The 23,975-nt window shown below is 40.1% G+C and overlaps 1 protein-coding gene across 2 annotated transcripts in view; it reads left to right on the top strand.

The window, feature by feature from the left end:
• The first annotated feature begins 200 nt into the window (after positions 1 to 200).
• The window catches only part of depdc7a (DEP domain containing 7, paralog a), a 54,017-nt gene continuing 30,242 nt past the window's right edge, over positions 201 to 23,975 (top strand). Inside the window, exons 1-4 of one of the 2 annotated variants that reach the window (XM_043705524.1) lie at positions 201 to 309; positions 10,938 to 11,337; positions 13,302 to 13,429; positions 15,625 to 15,811. In XM_043705524.1, coding sequence (XP_043561459.1) covers positions 231 to 309; positions 10,938 to 11,337; positions 13,302 to 13,429; positions 15,625 to 15,811 — 794 coding nt within the window. In that variant the 5' untranslated portion in view covers positions 201 to 230. Of the gene's footprint in view, positions 310 to 419; positions 784 to 10,937; positions 11,338 to 13,301; positions 13,430 to 15,624; positions 15,812 to 23,975 lie in introns of those variants that run through there. The other variant, XM_043705525.1, reaches the window with a different exon arrangement.

The raw sequence follows: 23,975 nt of genomic DNA, 5'->3' as shown, positions 1-23,975 counted from the left end.
CTCCAAATCCCATGTTTAATGACTTCATTTTTTTTTTCTTTTTGAAATTCTGGTTCATTTTTTTTTATAACCCCCACACTACCACCTAAGTGCGGTAGTGCTTATTTTATCCCCAGCACCCATGGTGTATTACTTTTGCAGAGTGGAGGCCGGCTCCAATCAGTAGAGGCCAACCCTGAGGTTATATTGAGGAAGGAATGAGGGTTGTTTAGTTCCCACCTCCTTGGATAATGGCAACAGTACAGGAGAGAGCGCGGCTGATGAGTTTGACCCTGAACCCGGCAGCTCTGAGTCCGGCGCGCAGGGCAGGTATGACTCACGTTGTCATTGAAACTGCTTCCCTCAGCTAAAAGCAAAGTTTCTCGCAAGCTGTTGACTTTCTGTGATTACGTACCTACATGCCCTCTCTCCCATATCGTGCAATGTAAGCATTGTTCCCTAAATTTAGCAACGCAGTCAAGCAAAGTTAATGTTTAAATGCAAAGGGGAGTGCGCAGGAATTTCTCGTACAATCCACTCCAGTCCATAAAGTTGTCTTCATAAACATATGACCTGACTTTCTCCCCCCCAAACTCAGCTGCCTTCATCTTGTACCCCCACCCCCACTTGTTGGTCGACGCCTTTTAGATTTGCATCAGCCTCCATCCACATTCCCGGAGCAGGGATTAACTGAAGCAGCACGCCAAGTGCAGCCTGGAAATCTCCCAATTTCTGCTGTGTCGGTTTCTCCGCCCCACCGTTTACTCTTTTAACAATGCCAGTACGGCAGAATGGCTCGTCCGGGTAAGTGGGGCTGTTTTTGGGGTCGCGGTCCGCTAACTGCCGAGAGTTGGGGTGGCAGAGGCTGATTGCAGACCACTGGAGGCCAGCGTAGGAACCGGGGGACTTCAGCGAGCTACCATCTGGGTGGGCTATTTTGCTTTATTTCTGACTCCTCAATCTGCCTGACTGGAAACAGGCTCTGGCTAATGGTCTGAAGAAATGAGGCGTTAATGTGAGCGAACTGCATCGTCTTTGGGGGGGGGAGAGGAGAATTTCCAGTAGCCACATTTGCGTAGCGCCTTTGTAGATACTTACTTCAATAGCTTTCAATTCCTGAAATCGAATTGAACGATTTAGTATTCTCAGAATTTTGTGTCACGGTGTTGTAAACATCTTGCCTGAAAGTATTCTATAGTGTAAAGATCATTCTAGGGATGAGGTTACTAGTTTCGTACCATCTGGATCAATTGAGCAATTTTTTAAAAACCAAGATGTTGTGTGGGGGTGATTAGAAAAGGGGAGTGGAGGGACCAAACTAATTAAACCCAGAGATAGTGATCTGCATTGGCTCCCAACTTTCTTTGATAAAAGAAAATCGAGTGAGTTTGATATGGATTAGATCAATGGATTTCTGGAGAAAAGCTGTACTTGGGTTTAGTCAGAATAGGAAGTTAAAAATCACACACCAGGTTATAGCCCAACAGGAAGCACTCTACGCTGTGTTGAATTTGAGTAGTTCATCTTTTACATAGCTTAAAATTAAATGTGATGGGCTGACTGTTTGACTTCGGTTACAGTTGCCTTGTATTAGTTATTTGGGGTTGCTGATTACACCATTAGATCACGTGGGTCGAAAACCCTCGGCGTTTGTGCTCACTTTCAGTTGTGGTACACTCCAACGTGTCTGTCCTAACCAGTTGTGAATGCATTTATCTCCAGAGCTGGAAATGTGTTGCTGGAAAAGCGCAGCAGGTCAGGCAGCATCCAGGGAACAGGAGAATCGACGTTTCGGGCATAAGCCCTTCTTCAGGAAGGGCTTATGCCCGAAATGTCGATTCTCCTGTTCCCTGGATGCTGCCTGACCTGTGCTTTTCCAGCAACACATTTCCAGCTCTGATCTCCAGCATCTGCAGACTTCACTATCTCCAGAGTGCACAACTCAGCCATACTAAACTTGATTTGGAGATGCCGGTGTTGGACTGGGGTGTACAAAGTTGAAAATCACAACACCAGATTATAGTCCAACAGGTTTAATTGGAAACACTAGTTTACGGAGCGTCGCTCCTTCATGTGGTAGTGAAGGAGTGACTCTCCGAAAGCTAGTGCTTCCAATTAAACCTGTTAGACTATAACCTGGTGTTGTGATTTTTAATTTTACACTAGAACTTGGTCGTCTAACTGTTGGTAGTTAATTTGCTTTGTTATCATTGTTTTCAGATTGTAAGAAAGCAAATTTAGATTAGATTCTCTACAGTGTGGAGACAAGCCCTTCGGCCCAACAAGTCCACACGCTCCTCTGAAGAGAAACCCACCCAGACCCATTCCCCTACCTATATTTACCCCTTACTAATGTGGGTGTAATTTAGCATGGCCAATTCACCTGACCTGCACATCTTTGGATTGTGGGAGGAAATCCACGCAGACACTGGGAGAATGTGCAAACTCCACACAGACAGGTGGGAATCAAACCCAGGTCCCTGTGAGGCAACAGTGCTAACCACTGAGCCACCGTGCTCTTAACATCGAACTTTAGCTATGGTGTTGAGGCTCCAGCGTGGATTTACTTAGTACAATACCATACCTGGTTTGAAGCTCCATGTTTTTTATGCTTTTGGTTTGTGATGAAGCTTCATGATTAGTTTTGAAGCATTGGTTCTGAAGTGATTTTATATTTCTCTTAAATAGGTTTTAGCTTTATTTGATTTCTAAATGGTGTAAGATTGTCTGGAAATTTGTTTGCATGTCCTTAAATGAAATTTTTGAAGCTTTGAACTTAATACCTCATTTAGTAATGAGGACACAAAAAATAGTGCTACCTAGCAATGGCTATTCATTTATCTGTGCCCCTTGTGATTTTATAAACCTCCAAGGTCACCCCTTGACCTCCCTATGCTCCATAGTCAGATATACAGCATGGAAACAGACACTTCGGTCCAACTGGTCCATGCCAACCAGATATCCCCACCCAATCTCGTCCCACTTGCCAGCACCTGGTCCATATCTCTTTAAACCCTTCCTATTCATATACCCATCCAGATGCCTTTTAATGTTGCAATTGTACCAGCTTCCACCACTTCCTCTAGCAGCTCATTCCATACACATACCAGCCTCTGAAAGAATTGCCCCTCGGTCTCTTTGATCTTCCCCCTCACCCCAAACCTCCAGTAAAGAAAGTCCCAGCCTCTCCTCAACTCTCTCCAGTCCCAGCAATTTCCTTTTCTGAACCCTCTCCAATTTAATATCTTTCCAATAGCAGGGTGACCAGAACTATACACAATGCTCCAAATATGGTGTCACATCCTGTAGAACCACATGACATCCCAACTCCATACTCAATGGTCTCAGCAATGGGGGCAAGTGTACCACGCTGTCTATCTGTGACACAACTGTCAAAGAATTATGTAGTTGAACTCATGTCTTTGTTCAACAACATTACTTAGAACCCTACCATTAACCAAGTTCTGCTCTTAATCATTTTATCATAATGCAGTACTGTGCATTTTGTCCAAATGAAAATCCATCTGCCACTCCTCAGCCCACTGGCCCAATTGAACAAGTTGTTTTGCATTCTTAGATAACCATCTTCACTGTCCACTACACCACCAATTTTGGTGTCACCTGCAAACTTGCTAATTATGCCTGCTAAATTCTCAACTGAAGTTTGTTAAATGACAGACAATAGTGGACCCAGGACTAATCCCTGTGCAACACTAGTCACAATTTTCCATCAGCACTCCCTTCTGTCTCCTACCATCAAGCCAATTTTGTATCCAATTGGCAAGCTCTCCCTGAATCAACACTTATTTTAAAATTGTTTCAACTCGTTCTGGTGTAGTATAAACTCACTTTATCCTTATGTAAAAGTTTTATTTTAAAAAATGTTAACCGCCTCTTTTGAGTGTTTAGTGACTAACCACCATGAATAAATTGTGGAAACAAAACTTGTTGCTAATCAGGCCAGAGTTCACAATAGAATCTGAATTTCCAGTATTAACAGGATCACAGATATTTCTCTCTTAGCGTTTGTATCCTTGGGAATTCAGTTGGGATCCAACTGCTGACTTGGACTTGCTTTTAGACACAAGTGATTGCCTAAACTATAAAACACTTTCTTTTTGTAATGTTTCCTATTTGTGAATGAGTGAAATTACCTATGAGTTACAGCATATGAAATCTTTGTGGCTACACTTCAAGTGTATATCATTGGTCATAAAACATCCTGAAGTGGTCAAAGATGTTGTTATGCAACTCTATAATAGATGTGAAGTGTTTAGGAATACTGTATCATCACTAAGGTGTGAATAAAAAATATTTTTAAAGTTCTTGCACCATTTTGTCTATGCACAAAAATAGATGCAAACTAGAAAAGGCAAATTAAATAACAATTTAGATTATGCTTGACACTAACAGTTCATGTGTCAACTATTGCCATTTTAATTAGTATGAATTAAGTGGAGGAAGAAATGTGAACATTGTACATGCATGAATTATAATTAGTTTCTTCTGTCCTGTCATAGTTTCACATGGCCTTTTATGAACGTATGTAACTACACATGCAGAATTCACCTGGTTTGGAGTTTGACCATAACATCTAGTAATAATTGTAACCTGGCTAGCATTTCTCCATGAATACTGGGTTTTTTCCTTCATCCTACTTTGGGGACTGATTTTATCTGTTTAGCTGTGTTGCATCTTTTACCAAAGCAATTTTTATTGGTCCATGCATTAGTAAAAGTCCACTGGTTGCTTGTTCTACTGAATAGATTCTCCCCTTCAAAGATAAATCCATCTCACACAGAATTAATGTTATGTCTTGCATAAAGTGTACCTGGTACTATTGTCATCCCATGACTGGGGAAAAGTACTGACATGCCTGTTGGAAAATGATGATCATGCCTCTTATTGTCAATATTGTGGTTTTATGGGTTGCAAAGTTTAATCTCTCTCATTCCATTCAAAACCTAATTGAAATAGGCCAGTTAATCTGGTTAGCTAACTGTTACCATTCTCTGACCTATGTATAGAATCTGATCTCAAGTGATAAATATGAAAATTGAAATAATTGCTTTTTGGTACCACCCACAAACTCTTATCACCAGTTTTATGCTTCTCTCTAGCAACTGTCTGAGGCTATTTCAGATTTTGATTTTAGTCTGTCATGAGTTTGATTCCATATTTGCTCCTGCACTAAAATGAGTCAAAAACAGGCCAGACATCACTCTAATCCACCCTTGTCTTGGGTCATCTGCTGAAATACTGATTGTCTTGTCACATCCAGACCGGACTGTTTTAATATTCCTAATCAGCCCCTCTCATTTAATCCTTAAACTTGCTCATCCAAAAATGCATTTTTAACTTGAAGCAGATGTCATTTTGTCCACAATACCTGTTTAAGCTACATCTTGGTTAGTCAATAACCTTGACTTTTCACAAAATTCTCAGTCTGGTCTTTCAAGTTCCTCCACATCTTTGCCTCTCCTAGCTCTAATATTCTCCAGCCCCATAACCCTTTGACCTGTGTCTATCCAATTCTGGCCTCTTGCATCCTGATTTTAAGATTAGTCCTTAAAGCTGGCATTCCTTGCACTGCTCTGTTTATCCTTTGCCTTTGAGATCCCCTTGGACAAAGCATTTGCCACTTGGACAAAGCATTTGACCTAATATCCCTTATTGGGTGGCTTGTTATAATGTTAATTTGAATATTATACCTTCAAGCACTTTTATTTCTTTACAGATGCCATGCAAGTTGGTCATTATTTGCATATTGTTTTGCATGGATGTCATAGCTTTTAAGTTCCTGTAACCTTGTTTGTGATATTCGCAGTATCCTGGAACACTAGTGAATGGTGTTGCCAAATACTTTAATCCCAGTTTAATGACCTTCTCTCTTCACGGAGAGAGGCTGCAATTGCTGTTTGGCATAGAAATTAGTAAGCCTCAGCCATGCAGTTTTTAAATTTTTCATTAAGGGAAAAAGGGTTCTGAATCAGACTTTTCAGTATTTTACTTGCAAAGTCAATAGATGTTCCTTCGTGCAGACAGTCTTTCCACTTGTGAACCATTGTGAAGTAAAGAATGCCATAGATTTTTGAGGAGGAGCTGATGTTGGATTAGGGTGAATAAAGCCGAAAATCACTACACAAGGTTATGGTCCAATAGGTTTATTTGGAAGCACAAGCTTTGGAGTGCTGCGCCTTCAGGTAGTTGTGGAGCAGGACTATAAGACAACTTATAGCAAATATATAGCTGTCTTATGGTCCTGCTCCACAATTACCTGAAGGAGCAGCCCTCCAAAAGCTAGTGCTTCTGACTAAACCTGGAGTTGTGCTTTTTAACAGATTTTTGGATATCCTTGTTAGATTTGGAGGAGAACTTAATTCTACCTTATTATACAAGATTGGTTGTAGTTTGGAAGCTACTTGTATTGACGGTTAACTTGGCTGTAAATTAGCATAACAATGTTAACTTACTAACATTGGTAATGAAATTTGGGTATGCAATAAGTAAATATCGTCCTGTCTTTTAGTCACTCCCATTTGTGGTTAGTGTCTGAAGAACTTGGCTTTTGCTGTCCTATATTTCCTTGTGGATGATGGAACCCAGGGTTGTCATTACATTCCTGGTGATCAGGATTAGATACTTGTTTTGAGCAGTCACTTTTCCCCAAAATTCTCAAGGATAAGCCAGGCAATTAGACTAGTTGGATTGATTTGGGTGACCACTTTATAGACAAGCAGGGATAACTAATGTTTAGAAAGATATGAACTAATGACTTTAAAAATTAACTGTGAAAAAGCATGAGTTTGACATTTTATGAACTTCTAGTTGTGCTCTGAGGCACCAGATGGCTTAATGTGGCTGATGTGTGGTTGCTTTCTTACTTTTAGAATTTCAAAAAGGGTTGGGCAAAGTCCTAAGTAAAATATTTAAGAACAACTGAAATAAAAGAATTGGTTAAGAGTGACAGTGGTTGTTTCTCAGGCAGGAGAAAGTTGAGTGGTATCCCTCCGAATTAGAGCCTTTCCTTTTCATAAATGCTAATTAGACCAAAATGTGCACTTGTGCTCCTGTGCTCTTTCAAAGCTTGAAGTTGACAGAATTGGACTTCTGGTAGATGTGTGAAATGGGTAAGACGTGTGGCAATTGAAATTGTAAACACTTGAAAATTTATTTAAACTTAATGATTTTGAGGAAGAATAGAATGTAACTAAAAGGGCAACATTTTCTAAGGATATGCATAAACATACAAAAGGGAGGGTGTACACAAATCTTCTCGTCAAGGTGAGATGGTAAGTTCAGAAGGCAGTTCGTTCAAGTTAGAAAGCAGAAGCCAGGGAAATTTGCTGAACGCCTGAAAAGGTTGGAATATGTCTGTTGGGATGACATGTTGGCACTACAGTTAGAGCTGCCTCAACATCAGGGACCTGGGTTTGTTTCCAGCCTTGAGTGACTGTTGAATTTGCATATTCTTCCCCATAGTCCAAAGATGTACAGGTTTGGTCTGGTCATCCTAAATTGCACCAGTTTCCAAGGATGTGTAGGCTGGGTGGATTAGCCACAGGAAACATGGGATGCAGGTGTAGGGTGGGTTTCAGTGGTATGGTCTTCAGAGAGTTGGTGCACACCTGATGGGCTGAACAGCCTGTATCTGTACTGTGGGATTCTGATTTTCATATGAACATGAATTAACAGGAATAAACTATTGTCATCTCATACCTATTCAGCAATTCAAGATGGCTGATCTGATTGTGGTCTGAATTTCACACTCTTGCCTACTCGACCTTTCTGGGAACCATCAAGAATCTTTGTGCCTTAAATATTGATTTTCATGACACTCCGCTGCATTCTTGATAAGCATTCCACAGGTTCTCAACCCTCTGGAAAATGGCGATACAACAACCTGGGAACAATGGAATTTCCAGGCTTGAGGGTGAAAAGACTTGCAAAATAGTGGCAGCTGGGAGAAAAGAATGATGTGTTCAGAGGTGGGAGAAGCTGGGGTTGCACTCCATTTGAGATGGTTAAGGAGAAATGTTTGGATGATAACATGAATAGTTTTGAGTATATAAGGGAGAAACTCTTATCAGTGGTAATTTAGTCATCTTCAAATTTTGCTGATTATTACACTATATGGACCAGACCAAACTCCCTCATACATGAAAATAGTTGAGTTTCTAGTTTTAAAAGGCAAGTATAGTGATGTTCCAGACAAATTTGAAACTCAAACTACCAGGCTTGAAGAACCCATTTTATAGTTAAAATACAAAGAATTGATCAAACTTTAAATCTTTTGAAAATTGCAACAGAATAATAAATTTAACTATTGGAACAGTTGCTGTTTAATATAACATCCTGTAGCAAACCCTTGGCAAAGGCAAATCCAATAGTGTCTAGTATGCAATTTTAGCAGCAGGAAGAGAATTGAGCTTTTAGGCTAAACAGGAGTAACAGCTTTCCTCCACCTTCAAGACCTCAGCAACAAAGTTAAAACTAAAGTCCTGGTTCTGTAGGAGGTTGATCCCATCCCTTGATGCTGCTTCTATTCCACTGTTTTTAAAAAAAACACCAAGGCACTTTGAGCTGTTTACTTTGTTAGCCTGGAGCAGGTCATTCAACCTCTGATTCAATCCCTTCCTTTTTGAAGAAAAGGACAAAATACACTGCTTAAAGTCACAGTATTTTCATAATTGCAATGAAGATTTTATGTGGTGAGTTATGTCCTGGAATGTACTGTTTGCACAGGTGGTGGGAGCTGATTCAGGCATAACTTTCAAATTTTAGGTTAATTTGAAATGAGCAGGTGATGTGGTTCTAATTAGACCACTCATTTCAGAAAGTTGATACTCAAAATTGATCAAATGTTCTCCAGAGATAAGCAGTTATGTCTAGAATATAAAATGAAACAATGGATTGACTTGTGTAGATGAACACATCTTGCTCACAGCAGAACCCCTCTATAGAAGTTTGGATTATTTTTCTGGGGTTTCTGTTGTCAAAGTCTAAGGTTTTTTTGCTTTCTATTTTCATGTAGAACAGTATTAAGGACAGGTTTTTAAATTGTTAAAATCCCTTGTCAAATTTAATTATCTTGTGGACTGCAGTGGTTCAAGAAGGCAACTCGCCACCACCTTAAGGGCAACTACAGTTGGGTGATCAATGCTGCCCAGCCAGCAACACCATCCCATTAAAAAATGGTCAAGCTAACACTATTTACTCTCTGGTAAATTCTGTTAATTGTATTCCATATTTATGTGAATATACTTTAAACATCTGTTTTGAAGTGGTTTAAAATACCTTGTTTTTTTTCTACTTGTGAAAATGGTAAAATATCATTTTTACCATTCAGCTTCACAATCAAAATTTAATTCAGGGCTAAAGGAATTCTTTAGGCTTGTACCTCTGAGCTAATCACCAAATCCCACTTGGCTTTTCTGTAACTTTTAAAATCTTCCAGATATCTATCCACTTCAGAAAATAATTATTTGGCTTCCAAAACTAAAATCTAAATAACTAAGTCTCTGGTTTTAAAATCTGTTCAACAATTACTGATTTAAATGTTATGCTTTGTAGTAATTTGATTCATCTGCTACTAAAGTTTTCCTGATTTTCTTTTTTAATTGCTGCTCTGTTAAATTCTTCACCCTTATTTAATGTGAAGAGCACCTTTCTTTGGTTTGTTAATCATGATGGCACAAGAGTTGGCTGTTTGGCCTAGCTTTCTTTCTATAAAGCAATCCAGTTAATACCATTTTATTTCCTTGCTGTATCCATGTAGTCTTCCACATTTATTCTTCAGTGTGCATCCAATTTCTTTTGAAATTGCCTCTCCTACCACTGTCTTTGCAAGTAGAGGCCCAGGTCATGACCTCATATTTAAACTCCTCTTCCTTGTTAAATCAGCTAAATAGAAACTGTATTTCCTTACCAACTTTATCCAACCTGCCAAACCTTGTACATTCTGAAATATTACCAAACCACTTTACTCAGAACAATCTAGGTTCTCCACCCCAAGCTTTAGCTAAAGTGCTTCATCCCTCAAGGTTCTGCACTCAACTCTAAGTTCATCACTGGGATTATACTGAAATGCTCCAAGCCTCTTATCCTTAAAATGTATCCAAAGCTGAACACTAAATTGAGATGATTTTATGATCCATGTAGGTTTAAGAGCACCTGTTTTTACCCTGATCTTTATTAAAATATTTAAGATCCACAATTGTTCTAGGACAGATGAAAAAGTGTCAATTGGCTTTTCAAATCAGCAAGTCTCCTATCTCCTCCTCTCTCTTCCCTTCTCTTCCCCCCCTCCCCCAATCATGCCCTGCATTTCAACCATCTGAATCCAAATCCATTTAGAAGGCCTTGTGACGATATCAGCTTCCGCCATACTTCAAGGCAATATAATCTGACCTGTGCAACTAATCTCGTCTGCAAAATGTAGAAATTGGCTAGAATCTCTTGTACAACTGGACCCTTTATCCTTTCTATACAATAAAGTGTGTGAAAGTTTCTTATTTCCACTGCTTTTTCTGGTTATCTTAAATCAGCGCACTCATGCTTTCCTTCCAATGGTGCAAACAGTTTTTACTTGTGCCTCTGTCCTGATTTCTCAGTCTTTTTAATTCTATTATATTTCCCTTCTGTCTTTTGGAGGGAAAACTGTACCAGCCACTGCTTTAACATAATGTTCAGACCAATTGTTCTGTAAGTGTTGACCCAGAACACCTTTAACTTTTTTGTGGGGTCTTATGGGGTTTCTTAACCTTCACCAGCAGGGGAGAGGCCTGATTTTAATATCACTGAAAAGTAGTAATTAGTGTTCCCTCAGCACTTTACTAGATGAATTATGCTCAAGACTCTGCAATGTTGTTTGAATGCGGTGAATGCGTTATCCACTGAGGCAGGGTTGATACTTTAGTATTACGGTTTGAGACTGCTTTTTGTTTTTCCTCTTTCAGAATTGCCAACTTCAAAACAGTTTAGAGCAACTCATATTTGGTGTAACATAATTGTTGCCCTTCAGTCAGAAGTGGAGGTGAAACGTCGCAGACACCATCTAAAACATCACAATGACTGTTTCCTTGGTTCTGATGCTGTCGATCTTATCCTGAGTCACCTTCTGCAGAATTGTTATTTTGGAGAAGTTCAAATTTCCCGCTCAAAAGTGGTGCGGCTTTGTCAGGCTTTGATGGATAATAAGGTCTTTGAACCAGTTGGCACAAAGCTTTTTAGCAAGGATAAAGAATGTGCTTTTGAAGACAGCTGCAGTTTGTACAGATTTACCACTGTGCATAGATGGGTTGATGTTGTGAATGAATGCCAAGCTTCTGGCCATGGATTCAATGGATTACATAGGAGGTAAGTTCAAGATTTTAAATATGACATCCTTCCACCTTTCTTAGACGTGGCAGCAATGTTTTATTACTGTCAGCTGTTCACTGCAGTGCTGGGGGGAAAAAACCTTGAACCCAACCAATAATTACAATTAGAACCTGTTTTGGACTTTGAATTTTGGAAGCTATTTTTAACATTCTGAAAATGGTTTTGTATGTCTGCACAACACGTAGTCCAGAGAATGCAGAAATTGGCTTGAATCACTAATAAGGATAGGTCCCTCTATCCTTCATTTACAATTGAACAGGAGCAACGTGCAAGGTTCCAGTGAGGACCTGTATTGTTCTGGCTTGCTGTCAAAAGGTACAAATGACTAACCTTCCTTTAGCTTAAACCCACAAGTACAGGAAAACCGTGTTGTTTCACTAAATCATCCTGATCTCAACTACACTTGATGGTTTCATAACCCTTAGATTTTTGTTCATCAAAAATACTGTTTTGGCTTTGATCTCAATTGACAACCCATGAGCCCCTCCCTTTTTTTCAAGCTTTATTAGCTTGGGTGGGGTGAGGGAAGTGAGGCAGGGGTGTGAATTAGATTACATTAGATTAGATTAGATTACTTAGTGTGGAAACAGGCCCTTCGGCCCAACAAGTCCACACCGACCCGCCGAAGCGTAACCCACCCATACCCCTACATTTACCCCTTTACCTAACACTACGGGCAATTTAGCATGGCCAATTCACCTGACTTGCACATCTTTGGAGTGTGGGAGGAAAGGGAAAGAAATGTTCTTGATTTGTTGTCTTTTATGACCAAATGCTTCCTGATAATGCTGAACAACCTAGCTGTAAATCTAAAGTTATTCCTTTTTCCGCCAGAGGAATTAGGGGAGACCCAAAAGATTGGGATTGAATTGGGAGTCAACAAACACCTTAACTAGGTGATCCCTTTTAGATTCAAAAGGAAAACAAATTTAGTCGATGCCTCTAGGACCTGATATAGTTGTGAATTCCTTCTCGTGGGCCAACATTTCCTTGCAGTGTAGTGCCTAGAACTGAATGTATTTACTCTAAAGTAAATTATCCTACCCTTGAGGTCAGGACCAGCATTCCATTAACCTTTTTTTTTTGTGCTAGCTTTTAGTTATTTCCATGCTTGCACCTCCAAGTCTCTGCTCCTCCACAGTCCCTGAATTCTCTCCATTTAGACAATACTCTGATCAGTCTTTATTGGATCCAGAGCAAATGACCCCTTACCTTTTCATTGACTTGAAATTAGTTTTGTCAAGCTTAGCATTGATGGAATCTAAAATCCACTAAGTACTCTTTTTTACTGATACAAATAACAAATATTGTGAATGCTGGAAATACTCAGCTGGGCAGGTGGTATCTGCACATGGTTGACTTTTGAGTCAGACATTTTTTCCATTTCCAATGAAATATTTCTCAGGTCACTCAGACCTGCTGAGTATGTTCAGCATTTTCTAGTTAACCTATCTTGCTGCACAGATGCGCTAATCAGTGCAAGGTAGGTTATCTGTACTCTTAACTTTTTAAATTCTTATTCACTTTGGTTCTATGGATGTGTTTCTGGTGACTCTATACATTTAGCCCTTGCAGTTTGGAAAAGATTTGAGCAAGGATGTTGGATTTTTGACACTCAGTTTCATGGTCACTGGTATCTTCTATCAAAGCAATAGGTCAAACTCTATTAATGGATTCACAAGTTTATCTAGTGCATGCTGGGAAGGGAGGATAAATGAAAGCCCCAGATGTGGAACCCTTTCCTAATGCCCACATACTTTTACATGAATAATGTAATGGGGTTGAAAATGTAATCAATGGTATATTGTTCAAGCTTTCTATAGCTAAGATAAATTCAACAATTACCCTCATGTCATCTCCCAAATCCAAAAGCTGTCAAATTCATATGAACATAGTTGAATAAACTTGGTTGTATGAACAAGTCTTAATCTTTTTTTTAGGCACGAACCAGATCATTTTTCCACTGCTAACCACCCTCCTGACAGTCCTTTAGAAGAACTGCTCAGTAACTTGAATTTAAAACCTGTAGCTGCTTCATCCATTGGAACTTCGCAGTTGCCTCATCAAGGTACGTGTTGCTTATGTTGAATGACAGCCATCACCTAAGACTATGAAATGTTCAGTAGAACAACTCTTCAGCTTGGCTAACATGAATGCTACAGGTTCTTGACTTATACACAACAGTTGTCTCAGTCATATTTTGCAGCTAGTATTCATGCAAATGTTTTCTTATGTTTCTCCTACAGGAAACATGGTAGATGGGTTTCCAAAGCTGAGTGCCAAATTTCCCATGCAACTGTTTCCATACAAGCTCAAAGAATGAGTACTTAATGGCCTATCGTACAATATTTGATAGACCTTGGTCACTGACTCTTGTAGAACTGCTCAAACATGGTGATAAAGGGCAGAAGTTGTTTTCTGTTTCATAGTCTTTTCCAGGTTCAGGAATAAAAATTAATTGAATACAAAACTAGGATCAATTAAATCCAACATTTGCTGAGGTGGCTTCAGCATTTACTCCCAAGGGTTCCTCCAGAAGGCAAAGGCAGATGTAGGGGGGAAATCCAACCAGCTGCAGGACCTGCTCACAGTCTCGACTTTGACAGGCAGGAGGCTGGGAGGACACATCAGGTGAAGTTGATATTTTTGGGTGTAACCTTTCTTCAGGACTGGGGGTGGGTGTTAAAGGAGTTTGGGTTTGTGGGGGGTTGGTGGTGGCAGCAGGCAGGGTGGGGATAGGTGAATACAAGTAGAAAGTATGACCTGGTTGATCAATGGGAGGAGTGAATCTGGTAGATGGCCAAGAATGGAAGGGAGGTGAAGGAGCTGGGAAGAGAATTGGGCAGAGGGGTCATTTGAAATTGGAGAACTGAGTCCTCTGGACTATAGGTTCCCCAGGTGGAAAATAAGATGGAGTTCCTCCAATTTGAGGTTTGATTTGTCATGGCAGTAGAGGAGGTCAAAGATGGCCATGTTGGAAAGTGGAATTAAAATGGGCAGTGGTTGGGTGGTCCAGTCAGCCCCCTGCAGGCCCAGCTGAGCTGCTTGGTGAAACTTTCCCTTAGTTTACATTTGGTCTCGCCAATGTGGTTGGGAGCACCGGATACAGTAAACTAGGTTGGAGGAGTGGCAGGTGAAGCTGCTACTCACCTGGAAGGACTATTTGGGGCCCTGGATGGTGGTGAGTGGGGTGATGGGCTGGCACCATCTCCAATTTGGGTGTTTTAGCACTTTTCATCTGACAATTTATCAGAATCCCTACAGTATCCTGGTCTGAATAGCACAGTAAAAGAATATTAATACTGCTTTGCAGTTGCCCACCTCCAAGGTCAATAAATGTTGACCTTTTTTGTACTAGAGGTTTTTAAAACCTCACACCACTAAATCACTTGCTTGATGGAACTCTTCTGAAGTCACATTGGACTCAACATTAACTTTGTTTCTCTTTCTCTGCAAATATGCTCCCAGACCTACTGAGTTTCTCCATTATTTTTAGATTTTTCCAGTATCTGCACTCCATTAAAGACTAACTGCAATGTTAACTTTAGTACTGCTTGCTGCATCTGATTTTTGATTTTTATCTGTTTACTTTTTAAGCTTTTAACAATCTAACTGATTACAATTTCATCTTTAAAGTAGGTCAACTTTTGTCTGCAAAAATTTGTTGTAATACTGAAGCATAATAGTCTGAGTAAATGTATCATGTGAAGGGTTATTTCTCAATGGTTCAATATCTGCAAAACCAGGATGTGTATGAATTGATTTAATAATCAAAAGAAATGGCACTTCTCAGCAGGTTGTAACTGACCTTTTTTATCTGAATATGGGTGTTAGCAAGGCCACAGTTATAATTGATTCCTAATTTCCCTTGTGTTGAGTCCCTGTTGTATGAACAAGTAAAACCTGGTTAAAATTTTGTAACTTAACAAACTTTGACCAATTGCAATAATGTGCAGAGTATCTAGACTGTTTGCAATCTTGAGGGTGTTTTAAAGAATGTGTTCTATAAAAACAATCTTCCATTATGGAAGATTATCATAAACACTTGCACAGTTCACTCTTCAGTTTTGATGCTTTGCAAGATGCCTTTGTGAAATGGATACTCTGCTGTAAACCTTGTGTAGCACTGAATGACAATTTAGCATGTGTGCCTTAACAATTTTATTAAAACTGTTTCTGGCTGAGTTGTAGGGGTGGTTTCTCAAACTGTTTTGATCATGTTAGGCTATTTTTTAATGTCCTCCATAATCTTTTTTTCCCCAGTGGTTGAAGAGATATGGCAAGAACAAGCAATTCTGCGTCTGTTACAGCTGATTGATCTCCCAATCTTGGATTCTCTATTGGATAGAAAAGAGCATCAGACAAAGCTACAGAGTTCAAGCACTAAAGCTAATGACATAACAAGGAATTTTCTGGACCGGGAAATTCTAAAGGCCTTCAGTGATTCTCAGTATGTATTTGTAGGACTGTCTGTTCATTGTTTCACCTTTTTCAATTGTAATTCTCATAATACTAAACAATGTTGGGCCATTGTGAACACTAGGCTAATAGTTGTAAAAATGTGGTATGTCCGTTCGTTCCATTCAAAACCAAGAGCAAAGTTAAAAATCTCAACACCAAGTTATAGTCCAACAGGCTTGCTTGGAAGCACTGGTGCTGCTCCATCATAACCACCTGATGAAGGAGCAGCACTCCGAAAGCTAGTGGTTCCAAATAAACCTGTTGGACTATAACCTGGTGTTGCGATTTTTAACTTTGTATACCCCAGTCCAACACTGTCTCCAAATTAAAACCAAGGGCATTTTTCTTTTCCAGTGCTTGTATTGCTTACCTAGGGGTTCAGTTGACTGGAAGGCTCACTTGCAGTGCAGAGTTCATGTCAACCATGTTCAATCCACATTGGCTGAAAGCTTTTTTTATTCTGTCTCTCTCACCACCCCCTCGGGTCAAGTAAGTGGTGACTTCCTGGTTATACTGCCACCAGTTGTCTGAGTGCTACCCTAGGGTCTGGTAGGACAATGGCAAGTATACCTTATTGCATACCAATGATACACACTAAAATATTTCTACTAATTGGAGTCATACCTGACAGGAAGATGGTTGCTGGCTGGTCATCTCTACAGGAGTTCCTCAGGGTAGTGGTAGAGGCCCAACCATCTTCAGCTGTTTGATCAATGGCCTTCTCTCCAGCATAAGGTAGGAAGTGGGGTTGTGCAATCATCTGTGCACAATGTTCACTATTTTCAGTGATACTGAACCAGTCCATATTCAAATGCAACACTCATTGGACAATATCTAGGCTAGTGCTGACAAGTGGCAAGGAACACTTGCCAGGTGGTGACCATCGCCAGTAAGGGACAATCTAACCACCATTCAATGGGGCTACCATCACTGGATTCCCTACTAACATCCTTGGGGTAATCATTGACCAGAAACTCAACTGGACTCACCACATGAGCACCTTTTGGATGGAGAACAGGCTGGCTATTTATTGCACTCATCATTACACGATGGAGTGTCCATTTCGAGTTTTCTCGTCGCTCGTCGACATATGACATTAACCTCTTTCCAGCGAAACCACAGCCTGAAGATCTAAAAAGGGACGGTTTTAAAAAAAAAACAATGTAAAATTAAAATAGAACCACAGCCAGAAGATCTAAAAAGGGACGGTTTAAAAAAAAAAATAGCATTGTGATGCAGAATGCCAGCAGGGTAGGATGAGCTAGGGCTTTCGACCGTTTAGCAGGATACCCTATCATCCTCTGTTGTGTGAAGCTTGTGATTTATTTAATTATAAACACCCATCTATCCACTACCCTTACCTAGGTGATCTAAAATTGAACAACTTTATTAATAAAAATAATAAAATCTATGATTAAAACTCACTAAAAACTCATAAAACTATAACCACTAAGACCATTACAATACTTAAAATTACTAAAATTAACAAATAAATATAACTATAAAATACTAATAATGCCAGAGTTCCTATGAGTCCATAAACACTCTCAGGAGTTCAAGAGTCAAAGATAGGGTAAGGTTTGAGATATTTCGAGCGAACATTTTATATTTTTCTATCCCAAGGGTCTTCATCAGGTTCGAGTTCTTTCCAAACCATTTTCCTCGGGCGCCCATAACAAACCCATAAAACACTACGGTTCCACTGCCGGTTAAATTCCTTATCTCTTGATCAAGGTGTCCGTATTTCCTAATCTTTTCCTCCCAAGCCTCCTCGAGGGAGTTGATTTGAAAGTCCGATCTTATCGTTACATCCACCACCACGGACTGCGTACCCTTTTGCAATACAATATCTGGTATCCACAGTTTATCAGACTTGTCCCGTATCCATGGCTCAACAAAGACTGTCCATCCATATTTCCTTACACATCCAATTAATTCCTCTACAATTCTGTTGTGCCTCTTTATTCACATGTTCTTTACAAAGGGGCACCAACCAGAAATATGAGCAACAGTCTCAGAAGTTTCTTCACACCTTCTACAATTCTTGATGTTGAAAGGCCTTCCATACGTCAGTGATGCCCTCGTTGGATAGAGGTTAGCTCTCAATAGCAGCGAACTTATCACTTTAGACGATTTCATGTGCTGTATCCTCTGTAACCAACTATTTGAGATGTTATCATTCTTATAATAATGAATTCCTGAACCTTGGCAGGGGAGGGTCATCCACTTTTGCATCTCCACCGTTCTCCAATTTGCATGATTTGCGCTCCCGTATTGTTCCAAACCGTCTTCGTCTTCATCGCTATTCACGACGATATCCCTTTCCTCTGATCCACAGATAATCTCTGGATTCCAGATGTTTTCCATTACTCTTAGTTTACTCAACTTCCGCATTCGATCCTTCAAGCTACTTCCGGCAAATTTAAATGACGCATGTAGCACCCCATCTTCCGACCTCAGCAGCGATCCAAACTTCCTCATAATCGAAATCGGGATAAATATCGCTAAGCGGTTTATGGCAAGGCCTCCATCTCGAGACTTGGCATATAAAATGCCGTCTGTGATGGATTGTGGTAGGTGTAAGATTTCTTTGATCGCGTTCTTAATAATACCATCCAATCTCTTTAAATAATTCAGAGAAACCTCTGATAAAACCAAATAATAAAATAGCCTCGGGATAAAATATGTTTTTAAAATTTCAATCTTTTGAACGGGCTTCAGGGATGAACCTTTTAAGTTCCCTATCCATAGTTCTAATTGGTTTTCCCAATTAGCCTTGCTAATCCCCAACCAGGGGTCAATCTTGGCCCCTAAATATTTATCAGTGGACCCTGGCTCAATAAATTGAATCTCCCGGTCTTCAAATTTCCAGTTAGGCTTATCGTTATAAATAAAGGACTTATTCTTGTGACTAAAATAGAACCCTTTAGTTTTTCTAATGTTAACCTCCAGTCCTGTATTCCGACAGAATCTTTCTACTAATCTAAGATTAAATACCATACCCTCATATGTCTCACTAATTAGGGCGATATCGTCGGCAAATGCCAGCGTTGCACAATGGCAATCCTTCCCACCTTCATCCAGGAATATCCCCTTTTGTTTCTCTTCAATCGTACTAATTAGCGGGTCCATAATTATATTAAATAAAATTGGCGAGAGAGCATCGCCCTGCTTAACCCCGCATAAAATCGGAATATTATCGGTTTTACAATTAAAACCCTCGATCTGGGTAAAATTATTTTCATAAAGATCCCTAATTAGTTGTATGAATACTCCCGGGAGCTGGAGTCTTCTAAGAGCTGTCACAATCAGTTTGTGTCCCACTGTGTCGAAGGCTTTGGCTAAATCTACAAAAACTATTGCAAGATCCTTCTTCTTATATTTTGCCCCCTTTATTATATTTTCTAGAATCTTAATATTCTCCTCGCACCCTGGGACTCCCGTCATAAATCCTTTTTGTCTTATATTCAAATTAATAACCTTGCTCAATCTATTAGCCATAATTTTAGTAAAAATTCTTAGTAACATTGGACCAATAGTAATTGGTCTCCAATTATTAATATCTAATAATTCTTCCTCATTGTTACTTTTTGGGATAAGTACGGTCCTACTGATCTTCAGCTGATCTGGTATCCTGCCCAAGGCCACCCAGATTGAATACAATCTTGGCAGCAGCATATTGTCCTTGTTAAAAATTTTGATAATGTCTCCCATTGTCATCCCATCGGGGCCCGCAGCAGTCTTGATGTCCATCGCCTTAATGGCACGGTCGACATCTTCTACCACTATCGGTCCCGTTAGAGCTGCAAACTGGGATTCCCCTATCTGATTATTGTACTTAGCAAAGCCCCTCAAATTGCTCTTCTCATTAACCTTCGTTAATTTACCCTTGAAATAATCTTCTAAGTCTTTCTTTTCTAAGGGGCACTTACTTCTACCCGGAGCCCCCATTAAGGTTCTAGCTAAGTATTGGCGTTTGGTTTTAAAAAGGACCTGCATCTCTTTAAACTTCCCTTTTTTCTTACCATATCTCCTTATTGCACCATTAACCTTCTTGTTCTTCCTTACTTCACTATCCTTTAATTTGACATCTGTCCGTTTATTCTGTTTAATCTTATTGCTAGTGTTTCCTTTATTCTTCTTCTCTATCTTATTTAGGATCATCTTCATGATCCCTTCATACTCATTTTTTCCCTTTTTATTCCTACCCAGGTTTACCTCAATTAAACTAAGTAGTTCATCCACTGATCCCTCTGGGCAATCCAAATTATTAATATCGTTATGGGTACTATCTATTCCTTCCTGTGATCTATCCACAATCTCGTTACTTTCCTCTTCTTCCTCATCCATATTACTATTCGGTAATATCTCCTCATCTACTTCAGTCTTTTTATCATTCGATTTAGTTTTCTTAGCTAACAGCCGCCTTTTATCTGATATTTGCTTTGCAGTCTTTGATCCTAATCTTTCCGCAATCAATTTATTAATGTTCCTTTTACCAGCAAATTCTCGCTCTAAATTTATCACCATACTCACTTCCTCGGCTGACCACACACCCTTCCTACTATTCTCAGTACTACCCTCTTTCTTCCTACCTCCACTACTCCCAATCTTCCTCTTCTCATTCCTCAAATTAGGGTGTGCATGCCGCTCATGCTGCCCAAGGCCTCTGGCTGTACTAAATCTTAAGGGACATAGATCACATACATACTTCTTCAAATCCATCTCCACATTGCTATTACCAATATTCACACTAGCATCAATCTCAACATTTACATTATCAATAACCCCCTTGGTACATTTCGAGAAATGGCAAGCCACTGCCTGGTAGCTACCTTCCCAGCTACACTTACTGCATCTTATCCTAATGGCCTTAATCCCTTTGCATATTTTAAGGTGTTTCCTAAAACCCCCCGTTGTATTATAAACATTCTTACAATATTTACACTTAAAATCGTCTATGGGGTAGTTAACAATTATTTCTAGTTCCTCAGGTTTCTCTACACTTATTGGATGGACAATCCTTTCATCCCCTCTCTCATCCTCGCTCTCCAGAACTCTGCTACACTTAAAATTAAATGGCCCTTTAAAACTCGAATTAAAAATTGTCCAGCTCTTGAGTGGACTACGCTGTAGAGGGGCCTTCTCTCTCAGCCTATCCATTCGAATTTCCGTAGTACTGTTCTGGGCACTATTATCGGTGTCCCCGTGCCTGCCCGAGGACAACCTGGCCGGAACAAATCGTAAAGTCTCGTCCGTCTGGGTCTGGATTGAGACGGATTGAACAGTTCGGGTTTGGCTTGCACACTTTACGCACGGGGCCGCCAATAGCCACTGGCTTTCAGAGCAGGTGAGAGGCTACGAATATTGTGGCAAGTAACTCTCCACCTGACTTCCAAAAGCCTGTTCTCCATCCAAAAGGTGCATGTCAGGAATGTGATGGAATCGTCTCCACTTGCCTGGATAAGTGTAGTCCCAACGACATGATTGGCACTGCATCCACTCCCTCTATGATGCACGGCAGAAATTCACCCAAGATCCTCAGACAGCACCTTCCAAACCCATGACCCCTCCTATCTAGAAGGGCAAGGGCAGCAAATATGGGAATGCCACTACCATCAAGTTCCCTTCCAAACCATCCACCATCCTGACTTGGAAATATATTGGTGTTCCTTCACTGTCACCTGTCAAAATCCTGGATTATCCTCCATAATGGTGTTGTGGATCAACCCAGAGCAGGTGGACTGCAATGGTTCAGAGATATTTGACTACTACCTTAAAGGCAACAAGGGACCAGCTCGCAACACCCACATCCCACAAATAGGTGTGTTTTTTAAAAAAAAAAATCCCTTATTTTGTGCACTTTCTGAGCCTCTTGGGGAAAGGATGAAATTTCTGATATTAACCTTTAATCTGATCTCCTTCCCGAGTGGCAATTTTTCTATAATACTAGTAGTTTGACTGGAACAATTTGTAATTTACCATGTCAAACTGATCTTTACCCAGCACTACCTTAAACATTTTTGAAGTAACTATGTAACCTAGCATTATGTATGTGCCACACTTTCAGAAAACATTGAGATTTGTATAGAAGAGGGATTGATTTATTAACACTTAAATACTCAAATCTAATTGTCTTGCAGCTCTATTGGACTAAACTTTTTAAGTGTAATGTAAATAGTGATCTGGATTATATGTCCACCTCAAGGATGAAAAAGTGCTGTAAGAGGTTCAGTATTATCAGTGGTGTCCTTAGCTGAACTAAAGTCCTTGCACTGAATGCATATAGAATCTTAGTCTGCATAATACAGAATATTGCCAGAGGAAGTGGAGGCTGGTACAATTGCAACATTTGAGGAATTTGGATGGGTATATGAATAGGAAGATTTGGAGGGATATGGGCTGGGTGCTGGCAGTTGGGACTAGATTGGATTGGGATATCCAGTCGGCATGGATGGGTTTGACCGTAGGGTCTTTTTCCATGCTGTACCCTATGACTCTATCGAGAAGATAGCATAGACTAAGGATGATAGCTGAGAAGTTGTAATATCAAGAAAGCTGGATGGACTGAGGTTCTCTGGCAAATATGGCTGAGTGTTAAGCTAATGGGCTTTTGAGATGTTTGGGCTAAGTAATAAGGAAGATGGTTCCTGTGGTTCTGTTCGCCGAGCTGGAAGTTTTTGTTGCAAACGTTTTGTCCCCTGGCTAGGTGACATCAGTGCTTGGGAGCCTCCTGCAAAGCGCTTTTTTGATGTTTCCTCCGGTGTTTATAGTGGTCTGTCCCTGCCGCTTCAGTTTCAGCTGTAGTGGTTGGTATATTGGGTCCAGGTCGATGTGTTTGTTGATGGAGTTTGTGGATGAATGCCATGCCTCTAAGAATTCCCTGGCTGTTCTGTCTGGCTTGCCCTATGATAGTAGTGTTGTCCCAGACTGAATTAATGTTCAGTCGAAGATGGTTCCATTTGTGGAGTCCAAAATAAAGACTTTGGAAACTTTACCCAAAGACTGATCAGAATGTGGAGTTTGTAACCAGAAAAGTAACATAATAACACTTTGATTTAACTGGGGAAAGAGTGAGAACCCCAATGGGATGGTCTTCATCTGAGTTGTGCTGGACTGTTTTCCTTGCCTGCTGGAAAACTGAGGCTTTTAAATTAAATGGGGACAAGGGATCAAATTTGGAAAGTCATGTGAAGCCCCAGGAAATGATAAACAGTCTGAGGAAATAGACAATAACAAATTTCTCAACCAGCAAATAAGACTAGAATTTTCAATGTAAAAAAAAAACTAAAGGCTCAGCAGATTTCATTCAAAATAAAATATGGCACAAATAGAACTGACGATCTGGTAGCTATTGCAGATACATGGCTGTAGAATGACAAGGATTGGGATCTGGAGGGTACAGAGCATTTATGAATAATAGGAAACTTTAAGAGGTGACTCCAATACTAGATTAGATTCCTTACACTATGGAAACAGGCCATTGGCCCAACAAGTCCACACCGACCCTCCAAGTAACCCACTCATGCCCACTTTCCCCTGACTAATGTACCTTACACAGGGCAATTTAGCATGACCAATTCACCTAACCTGCATATTTTGGATTGCTGGTATTAACATGGTAAAGGGATTGATCCTAGTTCAGGAAACCAGGATGTAAAAGCCATTTAGCTAGAATAATTTGAGAAATATGCCACAAGTGACAAACAGGCTCCCAAAGTAGTGTAACAGAAGAAATGAGCTTAACAAAGCTATAATGATTATGGGAGATTTTAAGTCAGCTGGGCAAAGTTAGTTCATAGTCTGTTTTTGGGATAGTTGCCTGAAAAAGCGTGCTCTGGAACTAACCAGGACATGGCTACATGACGGCTGGTATTCCACAATGAACTGTGGATGCTCATTTGGTGTTGAGCATTATCTTCATGAAACATTCTATGTATAAATGCTGCAAAAACATCCAGGTTTGGACGGCCAACTAGCAAGTAATATTCTTGCCACAGGGAAGAATCTAACCATCACCCATGACACATCAATGAAACAACTATTACAGAATACTTCACTAAAGACAGGGGTTAATACTGACAAATCGGTGAACTGAGCTTGCCAAATAGTAGTGGCTGCAAGAGCAGGCCAGAGGCTTGTAATCTTGGAGC

The sequence above is a fragment of the Chiloscyllium plagiosum genome, chromosome 16, assembly GCF_004010195.1.
Source record: "Chiloscyllium plagiosum isolate BGI_BamShark_2017 chromosome 16, ASM401019v2, whole genome shotgun sequence".
NCBI classification, from domain to species: domain Eukaryota; kingdom Metazoa; phylum Chordata; class Chondrichthyes; order Orectolobiformes; family Hemiscylliidae; genus Chiloscyllium; species Chiloscyllium plagiosum.
The sequence above is the reverse complement of the archived record's forward strand: the minus strand, read 5'-3'. Positions and strand labels throughout refer to the sequence as shown.